General features: G+C 42.7%; 1 protein-coding gene across 23 annotated transcripts in view; it reads left to right on the top strand.

The window, feature by feature from the left end:
- LOC138287896 (neuronal cell adhesion molecule-like) overlaps positions 1 to 12,747 on the top strand; it is a 799,924-nt gene that overhangs the window by 698,238 nt on the left and 88,939 nt on the right. For all 23 annotated transcript variants that reach the window (XM_069228880.1, XM_069228863.1, XM_069228870.1 and 20 more), the window contains 2 exons: positions 1,955 to 2,180; positions 9,571 to 9,686. In XM_069228880.1, coding sequence (XP_069084981.1) covers positions 1,955 to 2,180; positions 9,571 to 9,686 — 342 coding nt within the window. The remainder of the gene's footprint in view (positions 1 to 1,954; positions 2,181 to 9,570; positions 9,687 to 12,747) is intronic.

The raw sequence follows: 12,747 nt of genomic DNA, 5'->3' as shown, positions 1-12,747 counted from the left end.
AAAAAAGGTTTTTAGTGCACTTCCCTGCGAGTTCTCTCTTACATCACCCATTAGATCCTTCAATTGTACTGGCCTGGATTTATTGGTGTGATTAGTGCAGTAAGTAAATTTATGTCCTTGGGAGTAGAGAAGATTATTTCCACTGAATCCTTTAAAAAAAAAAAACAATCTGGGATTTTCAGCACTTTATCAAACATTCTTGTGACAGCTGATATTAGAGCTATATTTTCCCTTGCTGCATTTGCTTTCGTTTTTTTTATGTTTGCCCCGTCTCCAAGCCTCTCCTCTTATTTACTCTTGTAGTAACTTGTCTTTCACATCCTGACCTCATTTTGAGGGCCGGAGCTACTGCTCTTTAATTGTTACTAACGGTGACAGGTCCGCTCTTCCTGTGGTAGCCCTGACCTTGGGCAAATCATGCTGCTGAACCCCACTAGAACACCTGCAAGCTGCACCCAGTGTTATTGGGCTGCTTCCGCAGTGTTACCGTATTGGCGTGCTGCCTATCTCACTTCTTGAGGTGGTGGTGGCCGGGTTGTGTGGCGGGTTGTATGCTTGGTATGATAATATGCTAATATCGTCAGGTGGGGGGCGATGGGGTGGCGAGTCAGTCACTCAGTCCCTCTCCCCTTATCGATCCCACCGCCTGCCTCTCTTCTCCTCACTTCCTCACCGCTGGCATGATCCTCCTTACTGCTCCTTGCTCCTTACTGCCTACGATTGCAGTAGCAGTAGCAGTAGCAGTAACGCTACATGCCTTGCTTGCACCCACCCCCAAGTATTGGTGTCTCAGGGGTCTGGTGTCAGGCCTCGGGCATCCGGCATCTGGCGTTTCCACGTATGGGTTGGTTCTGGCTTGGATCCGGCGTGGCTTGGCTCAGTTCCGGCTGGTGCTTCAGTGTGCTGTGAGCGGAGTGATGGGGTGGGGGTCCGCGTCCTTTTCACTCCTGCCCCATGTTTTGCCACTCCTGGAATTCTCTGTGAATTCTGCACAGTAGCGAGGGGAGTGCTGCTGTTCTGGGCTGCAAACAGCTTCAGCTGGTCCAGGTCCGTGGCTGTCATTGCGCTCTGTGTTTTTGCTGCTCCTTAAATTCTCCTTGAGTGAATAGGGGCATGCCGCTGCGTACCGCTGTGCCAGGATGCAAACAGCCGCAAGCAGGTCCAGTTCCAGGTCGAGCCACACTTCTGAAGGGTCCACTGCTGCTGTCGTTCCGCGGCTCAGCTCATCTGCTGCTGTGCTCCATCGAATCCTTCTTCCTGCTTCCGGTCATCTAAGTTAATGTCTCATATATTTCTCGTCAGCTTGGTGTTCACTGCCATCATTAATTTAGGTTAGCTTCACAGTTTACACAAAGTTATGAATTGTATTTTCTTAATCACACACAAATTTGTTGAATAAATTGCCTGCTTTTATGTAGTACTTTATGTTCCGCTACGTACATAATTTAATATATTAGGAAGCTCTTTGTTACAATAGCATTCATTAATTTGTACCCCTGAAGTAAACTTTTATCCTAATTTTATAGTTTTGGCCTGATTCACAAAGGTAAAGTTACGCTTTTGTGTAAGCGTACTTATTTTCGTTATTCACAAACAAACAATTTCATAGTAAAAAGAAAGACCTGCCCAATATTTATATGTGCGTCGTTCTCCACCTGACTACAGTCTCCACAGTCCTGAATACTCTATTATATTGTTTGTTTGTGAATACTGAAAACTAGTAAATTTACACAAAAGTGTAAGTTTTCCTTTTTGAATCAGGCTCATTGACGTTACATTAACTGTGGAGAGTTGTTCAAGACAACCCAATATCAATAAGTGAGGTTAAATTGTGTTGTTTTCTGTTTCATGTGCTTAGATGTTAAATATTTCTTTGACATTTTTTCCTACTTGATGCTCCTTCTGTGCTTTAATTTGTATGTAGTAAATAGAACTTTTGACTCTTTCTTGGCAGCCTCTGACAGGATTCCTGTCCAATGGCCCTGGCCTCCGTTACAAAGTCAGCTGGCGGCAGAAAGATTTTGAGGATGAGTGGACATCAGTTACTGTTGCAAATGTTTCCAAGTATATCATGTCCGGCACGCCAACTTTTGTTCCCTACGAGATCAAAGTCCAGGCTGTTAATGCACTTGGCCACGGTCCAGATCCTGAAGTGGTCATTGGACATTCTGGAGAAGACTGTAAGAATGGCTTATTGTTTCAATTACTAACACACAAATGGTAAAATGTAACAAACTAGTGCCCTAGGATCATCGGCAAATGCCTTGTTTGTGCATCAATCAAAAATATCCTTACCAATCCATAAGATAACACTGCATTTTGTCTAGATTTGGTGGGAACTCATTCACTAAATAGGCAACTAGGGGCATATTTATAAACCCCTTGCGCTTCCTTATGCTGCCCTAGCATCATTTTTATTTTTTACGCTAAGGAGACGTTAATGAGGCCCCCACTGTGTGCCATATCTACAAAGAGGCCCAATGCATGCATTGCTCCACCTTGTAACCCCTTGCGCCATATTATACTTGATCCAGTTATAATGTATGCAAGAAGGGCGTTCCCATGCAGGGAGGTCCAAAAAATTGGCGCAGTGAAATTTACAAGATTTCACTGCGCCATTTTTTCCATAATTTTTAACATCTGCTCAGGGCAGGCGTTAAACGGATGCTCCCATTATAACCTATGGGCCTCCCTGTGGTTTGCTGGATTAGCCCCATAATTTAGGTGATAATCCAGCAAAGCGCCACAGTAGCATCATAAATTCTGACGCTATTTTGCTAACATGCACCAGGGTGCGGTGTATAGTAAATACAGCTCTACCATGGTGACGTTAGAGGGCACAAGCTGATGCAAGAAAAGTGGCGCATCAGAGCTGATGCGCCACTTTCTTGTAAAAATGCCCCTAAGTGTTCATAGCTTTTAAAACTGTAGCTGTCCATGCAAAGGCGGTGAATTGTTGGAAAAATAACCTTCACAGCAGTACTCTCAATTGGATTACTGTTTCATTAACTTGTTTGCAAATTTATATTTTTGCAAACAATGTTTGAGTTTATATTTGTGTTTACATGTTCATGAAAACTGTTGTTTCTGTACTCACATCCAATGCTATTCTCTATTCAATGTGCCTTACCAAAAGTATAAGGGACCTGGCAAAAACTGCTATACCATTCAGTAGCCTTTGGTCTTAAAACAGGATAGCTAAAGGGGTCTGTCTTCTTTGGAAAAACACAAAAAAACATTAGGAACACCAATCAAAATATTTTATGTTTTTTTTTTTACCAAGGGACGTTTATATTCTTATACCCTAGAACATGCTTAGTGTCTCTTTTTATTGCAATTAGTCTCGCCTTTGATTTAAGGATGGCTCCATCCCCATGGCCCAATTTGTGAAAATGCTTAATGCATCGCAAATGTGCATGCACACTTTACCTGGTCCTGATTCACAGATGAGAGTCTTATACAGTGAAAATTGTTTTTTTGCTCCCCATGCCTCGCCAGTTTGAACCCTGCCATATGCAAATCAGTCTTGACCCTGCTCTCCATGGGAACAGTCCAGCCAGAACTGCCAAGCCCAGTCCACCCTAGACCGGAAAAAAGCAACCTTTAATCCAATGGCACAGCGAGCATTAAATTCATGTCTGGGCATACCCTCCCCACTTAGGGTAACTATAGCAACAGAAGAAGATGATGGGCAGAATGCTTATCATTGTCAAACACTCACCTCCAGTCACAGCCCCAGTGTATGCAAATCGGTCTTGACCCTGCTCCCCATGGGAACAGTCCAGCCTAAACTGCCAGGCCAGGTCCTCCCTGGATCTGAAACAAACATCCTTGGCCCGTTTCAGGGATAATATCTCTCATCAGGCAGGCTAGCTTGAAGCCTGTGGCACAGTGAGCATGGGGCCCACATCTTAACATACCTTTCCCACTTAGGGCAACTATATCAGCACAAAAAGATGACAGATGGAATTCTGATCATTGTCAAACACTCACACCCAGTCACAGATCTGCTTTAAATCCATCATTTTTTTTGCTCACCCTGCCACCCAAGCATATGTAAATCTGTCTTAACCCTGCTTCCCTTGGGAACGGTCCAACCCAAAGTGCCAGGTCATGTCCTTCCTGGACTGGAAACAAGCATCATGGGACTGGTTTCGGGATATCACCCCTCATCAACCCAGCTAGCTTGGATCCAGTGCACAGTGAGCACGGGACCTAAGTCTGGGCATACCCTTCCCACTTAGGGCAACTATGGCAACACTAAAAGATGATGGATAGAACGTTTAACATATTAATACTCTCACCCCAATCACAGACCTGGGTTAAATCGATTGTTTTTTCGGTCACGATGCACCCCAGTTTGGACCCAGCCAAATGCAAATCAGTCTCGACCCTGCTCCCCAAGGGAACAGTACAGCCCAATCTGCCATGCCAGGTGTTCCCTGGACCTGAAACAAGCTTTGTGGGACCGGTTTTGGGGAATCAGCCAAGCTGACTTGAATCCAGTGGCACAGTGAGCATGGGACCCACATCTTGGCATACCCTTCCGACTTAGGACAACTATAGCAACACAGGAAGATGATGGACAGAATGCTGAACATTGTCAAACACTCACCCCCAATCACAGATCTGGGTTAAATCCTGCATTGTTTTGTTCACTATGCCACTCCACTTTGGACCAGCCATATGCAAATATGTCTTGACCCTGCTCCCCATGTGAACAGTCCAGGCAAAACTGCTAGGCCAGGTCCTCCCTGGGCAGGAAACATGCATCCTGGGACTGGATTCAGGGTATCATCCCTCAACAGCCAGGATACCTTGAATCGAGTGACACAGTGAGCATGGGACCCACATCTGAGCATACCCTTCCCACTTAGAGCAACTATGGCAACACTAAAAGATGATGGATGCAATGCTGAACAATGTCAAACCCTCCCCCATAGTCACAAATGTGGGTTATATCCATTGTTTTTTGCTCACCATGACACCCCAGGTTGGACCCAGCCTTATGCAGTTCATTCTCAACCCTGCTCCCCATGCTGAACTGCAAGGCCAAGTCCTCCCTGGACAGGGAACATGTATTCTGGGACCGTTTAGGGGTATCATCCTTCATCAGCCAGGTTAGATTGACTCCAGTTGCACAGTGAGCTGGGGACCCACACCTTGGCATACCCTTCCCACTTAGGGCAACTATAGCAACACAAAAAGATGATGGACAGAAAGGTGAACATTATCATACATTCACACCCAGTCACAGACCTAGGTTAAATTCATTGTTTTTTGCTCACCTTGCCGCTTTATTTTGGGCCCAGTCATATCCCTAATGGGAACAGTCCAGCCCAATCTGCAGGTCAGGTCCTTCTTGGATAAGGAACAAGCATCCTGGGACCAGTTTCGGGGTATCACCCCTTATCAGCCAGGCTAGCTTGAATCCAGTGGCACAGTGAGCAAGGGACCCATGTTTAGGCATACCCTTCCCACTTAGGGCAACTATGCCAACACAAAAATATGTTGTACGGGTGCTAGACATTATCAAACACCCTCAGTCACAGATCTGGGTTAAACACATTGTTTTTCCCCTCACCGTGCCACCCTAGTTTGGACCCAGCTAAATGCAAATCAATCTTGACTCTGCTCCCATGGGAACAGTCCACCCCGAACTGTCAGGCCATGCCCTCCCAGAACCCTAAAGAAGCATCCTGGGACTGATTTCAGGGTATCACCCCTCATCAGCCATGCTTGCTTGAATCCCATGGCACAGTGAGCATGGGACCCATGTTTGGGCATACCCTTCGCCCTAAGGGCAACTATAGCAACACAAAAAGATAAAATACGGAATGCTTGGTAATGCAATGGATGTCCATCAGGTGCTCAGTGATTAATTTGAAGCTTGTGGGAGAGAAGTGGGGGGATCGCTCATGTAGCAGGACCACACCCTTCCACTCTCAAGGTCATAGAATCTGGGACCGTTTAGGGGTATCACCCTTAATCAGCCAGGTTGGATTGACTCCAGTTGCACAGTGAGCTCGGGACCCACACCTTGGCATGCCCTTCCCTCCTAGGGCAACTATAGCAACACAAAAAGATGATGGGCAGAAAGGTGAACATTATCATACATTCACACCCAGTCACAGACCTAGGTTAAATTCATTGTTTTTTGCTCACCTTGCCACTTTATTTTGGACCCAGTCAAATGCCTGGGACCAGTTTCGGGGTATCACCCCTTATCAGCCAGGCTAGCTTGAATCCAGTGGCACAGTGAGCAAGGAACCCACGTTTAAGCATACCCTTCCCACTTAGGGCAACTATGCCAACACAAAAATATGATGTACGGGTGCTAAACATTATCAAACACCCTCAGTCACAGATCTGGGTTAAATCCATTGTTTTGAAGCAATTACCAAGACGATCATGCCATCCATGATGGACTTAGTTAGGTAATGCAGACACAGAGGATGTCCATCACCTGACTTTGGTGTCCTTTTACCTGGCTCTGTTTTGAATTCAAATCTTACACAGGTTATGTATGCAGGGACTCACTTCAACTATCATGCACAAAACACTTCCCGCAAAGGCACCCATTGTTTTTCTAAAGTTTCACAGGTAAAAAAATGTGTCTTTTTCACAGTGGTTAATGTGACTCTTTATGGTTCTTTGTAGCTGTTGAATATGTCAAGCCAAACTGACATGTTTGTAGTAGAAGCCAGTTTGGGAGCGTGATGTCCCCCCAACAATATTCCACCCAGTTGGCTTTAAAGCGTTAGATTCCCCTTCACTAGAATTAGCAGGTTATGAAATGCTCACACATAAAGCGCACTTCCGTTGCTCATGAGCTTGGTGTGGTAACAGTAAAGTGGGCCCTACAGAGGTCTTGGGATCCCTTGTACTTTCCTGTTGGTGCAGGATATACCTGCACACAGGTAAAACAAGCAAGTGTTAACGGTGAATGTTTGATGCAAACCCCCTTAGCTGTAGATGGCGTTTCTGATTTGATAATGGTAAAACATTTCCCACTTGTCAGGTTCCTCACTATCAGTCGCAGATTTTGTTTGCCGAAATTCACTACTTGAAACTACGATTAGTCTCATTCTGTGTTTTAGCACTTTTCTAAAGCACTGTGTCGGGCCATGCTTCCTTGACTCTGCACATGTCAAGCACTGCCTTGTAGACGTAGAGATCCTGGTGTTTGCAACTTAGAATCTGGAGAGGCATCACTGACAGTTCCAAAGTTCCAATTTTACAAACCGTCATTGAGGGCTACTGTCTTCCACATTTTGAATTACCTTTCTGCTTGGCATAATTCATTACAGTGAACATGTAGCTCATTTATTCCTTTGCGTCTGCCTCACTGACCGCTGTGTTGTATTTCTTGTAAGAGAGATATGCAATACGAGTTCAGCCACTGTGGAATAAATGTGTTTCATAGCAGTGACATAAAATCAGTGTGGATGCAGTGGACCAGTGTGGCACATTGAAGACACAATTTCCCAGTTCAAGGTGCAGGGGATATTTTCATGCATGCATTTCAAAGGTGTCTGTTTATTTAATTTAATTTGTGTAATTGAATTTTAATTGTGATTCATGTGTATGGTGATCGCAGAATTGCATTTGAGGATGTGTGGCATGCTACAGAACTGGGGGAGTGTTGGCAGAGTGTTGAATTATAGTACTGGCGGCTGCCGCCAATCAGAGTGGTGGGTGTAAAAATAAAAACAATGTACCCGCTGCTGCTGCTCCTAGTCCCGCTGTCAGTCCCTCTCCTCCCGGCAGTCACCACAAAAGCACAGGCTCCCGATCCAGATGCTGTTCTCATGCTATATCAAGCATGAGAGCAATGCCGGGATTGGCCTGATGCTCGTTCAAGCGCAGGGAGCCTCTGCCATTTCTCCTCTCAACTGTGCAGTATAGCTGGGTCGGAGAAATATAAGTGCGCATGTTGGTTTGGCCAGTCAAAGACAGCTGGCCAAACCGACATGCGCATGTTACAGTGCCTACCACTCCTCCTCCCTATGGCCACACCCTAGATTACATGACAGTCAGAGAGACAGCAGCAAATAAAATGATAATAAAATTATTTTACTATCATTTTATTTGTCACTGCCTGACTCCTAGCAGAGGAGCGATGCTCCTTCGCTATTACAGAGGAGCCACCCCTGAATTTTAGTGTTGTCCTCGTGAAAGTTTTGGTGTAGTGTGTGCATGATCAGAGGTATCTTGTATCATGTGTTATGAGTTCACACGCCAGGCAATGTCTTCCTTAATCTTTTCTTTATAAACTGAAGAGTAGTGTTTGTTTTTCCCTTCTCTTACTGCTGTGTGAATTTTGCCAACAAGTAGCAATTCTGCTTTAATAAAGAGTGTGAAAGAAGAAAGCTACAGTTTGTCAAATGTCTTCTAATGCACAACAGAGTTGAAATACTTGTAAATGAATTCTACAAATATTTCAACATATATTAGCAGTATATAAAGGTCAAACAAGGCATATTTGTTCAATTTTTAAATTGTAATGGATACAAAGATTTGAATAGGATCAAAACAAACGAATACACTTTACCTGTGATAAATACACTCAAAAATTAAATATCCACAAGTTATAGTTTGTGCGTCATATAGGTTTAACATTGAAGCTTTTTTCAGATTGAAATTTAATGGCTGTTGCAAGAGGACATTTCAATAAATAATATGCCCTCTGTACTTGGCAGTACCATACCAGGTCATGCTTTACACATATATTTGAGAACATGTTTTTCAAAATGCACCACCCAAGATATCCTGCAATCCCCACCGTACTCCTCATTTGTACACGTGTGCTTCGGTTTTTCACACTCCCCATGACTTCAGTCACGTAACACTGATGACAGCACCCTCGCGCCGAACATTGTTCCAGCACCACTTTGTTTAGTAACCCCTAGCAGTGATAAAGAATTAACTTTCGTGGGCAGTAACTCTTTCTCCTTTCCAAACATTGCATTTGAAACTTTGACGTTGCATAAGAACATCAGCTTTTGTAGTATAAAGAAAAACTATAATTTTAATCTAGAAGATAAAAAAGAAATATCAGTACATAGCTGTGGAGCAACCCACGGTTAACTGGAAAAATACTCTTTCAGGTAACCCCCTCTACACCTTGTATTCCAAATGCTAACTTACTAGTTAGCAACTAGTGCTGCAGTTAATTTCAGGAAAACGGGACCTGCAGCCATCTTTATGAGAGTATCTCAGAGGTCTGAACACCTAACTATATTTAAGCAGAATGTCTTCTAAGGACCTGAGTGAGAGGAGAGTATAATCTATAATAAGCATATATATGAGGTTATAGAGTACATCTAAATATACAGTGATGACTATTTCCTTGTCGAAGTGAGGCGTATTAATTATGCATGTATGGAGTTGTAACATTCACAGAACCCAACTGTTATTGTCTTTCTGTACTTCTTAGTTCAGAAAATTGATGATTTTGTAAATAGTTATAGCCTTGTATTTGCAGATGTTTCTCAAACATAGCTTGTTGTACATGAATCAAAGGAATTGTTGAAGAATAATGAAAGTTCCTGTGCTTTTTCCACTTAGTACCAATGGTGGCTCCGAGCAAAGTGCATGTGGATGTTGTAAATGCCACATTAGTGAAAGTTCATTGGGAACCCGTTCCACAGTTAAGCGTACGAGGCCACCTTCATGGATACAAAGTAAGTCACAGAAAAAAAAAATTACTCACAAGATAGGCTCATTGCCTGTAACAGTGTTTTCCTTATGAAGTGTTAATGTACGACACGTTATGTGCTGTTCCCAGTGTGATAATTTGTTGTCGTCGCCTGAAAATCTAGTGCTAGTGTTTTCACAGACGTTAAGTGGCAGCTTGACCCCACAGACATAAGTCAAGTTAGCTGGAAGCCATGTTTCTGACTTCAGTGTGTTTCAAGGGTTTCCTTTTAATGGCAATGTTTTAAGATTGAACACTATAACCATTTTTTCAGAGTTGGAATCAAAGGTTTTCAACAGCCCTATTTATGCCATTCCCCTCTTCGAAACTCAGTCCATCGGTCTCCATTGAGCACTGTTACTGCTCCAGGAGATGATTCTGACAGGCCCACTATTGAATCATCATTCTGTTCTCTGACGTCCCAAGAGCAAATGATCCTGCAGATAAGTGCTCTTTTCTGAACGAGGGTCTCTGATACAGCCCACTTAATTCATCTAGTTTAGAAGCTAAGCCAGTGTGGAAATGCGTACTCCAGGGAGGTTTGAAGCTACTCCATTAGTCTTCTGACCATTCTGATCCTCCTGCCTTGTGGATGAGGCATCTGTCGTCTTGAGAAGACAGACAACCGTACAGCAAGAAGAATGCAGATGTGAAGATGGGTGAGGACTGAGGACGCTGCCCGTGCCATTGTTCACCCTGGCTAATATTGTAAGCGGAATCACATTTGCCTGGTTTGATGCACCAGAGGATGAATGATTGTAAACCAGAACTATTAAAACCAGTAAGAGCATTTGACTCCCTGATAAGTAAGGTGGTGAAGACAAAAATTCATTAGGAGAGACAATCCAGAGTGATGCCAGGGGCCTAGAACCAAAGTATCAGCCAACTCACAAGAGTTGACATATAGCAAAATAACATAACATTTTTTAAATTAAAAAAATAAGTTAATCATTTATTGACATTTGTAGGTGTTTCAGTTTAGTACCTAACCTTGCTTACCTGCATTGACTTGTAGTTATTAAAGTTTGTAATCGCTAAAGACAAAACAAAAAACAGAATATTTTTTGAGGCATTTGCTTTGACCGATACCACTGACATTTACATTTGTGGTGTGCAATCATGATACTATACATTATTACATCCTCTCTCTAGTATTGTACTCTAGGCCACTGATTTGTGCATAGTTGTTTTTGAAGAGCTACATTAATGCACACGTTCAATAATATTGGCAGGTAACATCTACATACATCATAATAAATAAACCTGACACTATTAAAGGCACATTCTTATATAGAAGTTGGGTAACTCAAGTGTGGTTCGATCATTAGGGGGGTAGAGGGCAAATAGATTAAGTATATACTAAGTTACACAAAAAACTGCTTGGTATAAAGGCAGAATATGTTGTTAACCTTAGTGCCACGTTATAGCAACAGAACACCTAATTTTCATGTTCTTTGTTTATTTGATACTGCAGTTTCAAATAAACAGAAAACACTTGTTGGGTTTTTATAATCCTACTGTATGAAAGACGTTTTCTATAATTGTTATTTTACTCTCCATGATTCTTAGGAGAGAATGAGCATTTCCCTGCCTCACCGGGGCCCTTCTGACATTTGGGTGGGGCCAGGTAGAGACACTTAGCTCTAGGTACGGGCAGTCACTTTCTTACAGTAGATATTCACCTTTAACTGCCATTCTCCGCTGCCTTTTTGGTCGCAGTCATCCACGCATGTTGAATATACTATACATTTTCTTTGACTGCTTTGATAACGGCTCCCCACAAAAATAGAAAAAAAGGCACACCTTTAGTGCATTGCTCTAATGTAAATTATTTAGTCGGGATTTTTCTACAACACTGCATATTATGGCATGGTTGTTTCGGAGAGCTGTGCAGATGTAAGTGAAAGTGTCAGATTGTAGCAGGAAAAATTTTTTAATTGAGAATCATCTCCTGTTTGATATTTCTTTGCTCACTACCATCTTTTCTGGGGTCAAGTCACAGTACCCTGAGTAACTCAGTTTTAGGAGTTTGTTGAAGCACAAATCATCAAGTTCTGTCCTGAGAGTTGGGTTCAAAATACCTGCGGGCCCTCAATTCCTAAACATCTACCTCCATGTTTTAGTCTCCCGAATGCTTGGGTAATAACCTGATGATTGCATATGTACCCCCTTTTTTCGTCTGTATGCTTTCTGTACGATACAAAGAATTTAGACTTGATTAGCTTTTCTAGCAGCATCATTGCAGTGAAACACTCCTTTCGAAGATCTGTGCTCAGTCTAGGTACACAATTCTGCATTTGTTACATTTTGTCAGCAAGTGTGTATTGTAAGTACAATGTTTGTTCCATATCACTGTAGTTCAGCTATGCCAACACCAAAGAATGTGTCTGCACCACACTGTGGGTGGGGTGGAGTAAGGGCAGGATCTTTTGGATAAAGTTATCTGCAAGTTGATGCTCCGACTACAGCCTTGATTTGACCTGAAACAGACATGCCTGCATGATCGGGAAGACCTACATTTTGATGTAAGTGAGGAACATCCCCGATTGCATGGCAATTCATAAAGATTGGACTTCTGTTCTGTTCTGCTACTCTAGATTACATTTAATGGACTTTGTTTTATTTATGAGATCATACAATCTCTAGTAATCCATATTTAGAGTGAATGGCGATGTTGGTTGCTTAAGAAATAAGAGTTTTCCACTATGTTTTCCTCATAATTATCCACCCATAAAGGCCAGAAAGGCAGACATGTTACAACCATCACGGAATGCTAATGCATCCTACCAGAAAAGCATCGTTAGTCACCATTGTCTATGTTTACATTAGCATTTTGAATTACAGCTATTTTGTATTACAAAATGATGGTTAAATGAAACAAAATGCACCTGGCGTTTCCGGAAAGACTAAACAGGCAGAGTGCTCACATTTTCACGAGCCATCTGATTGAATTTTCCTATTGTAGCATTCATTTAAATTGAAACCGCGTTTGATGCATTGAGGGGGAATTATAATGCCTGACTAATGTATCCTGGTTGCAAAAATAA

The sequence above is a fragment of the Pleurodeles waltl genome, chromosome 4_1, assembly GCF_031143425.1.
Source record: "Pleurodeles waltl isolate 20211129_DDA chromosome 4_1, aPleWal1.hap1.20221129, whole genome shotgun sequence".
Lineage (NCBI taxonomy): Eukaryota > Metazoa > Chordata > Amphibia > Caudata > Salamandridae > Pleurodeles > Pleurodeles waltl.
Note: the sequence above shows the minus strand (reverse complement) of the source record. Positions and strands in the feature narration are given on the sequence as shown.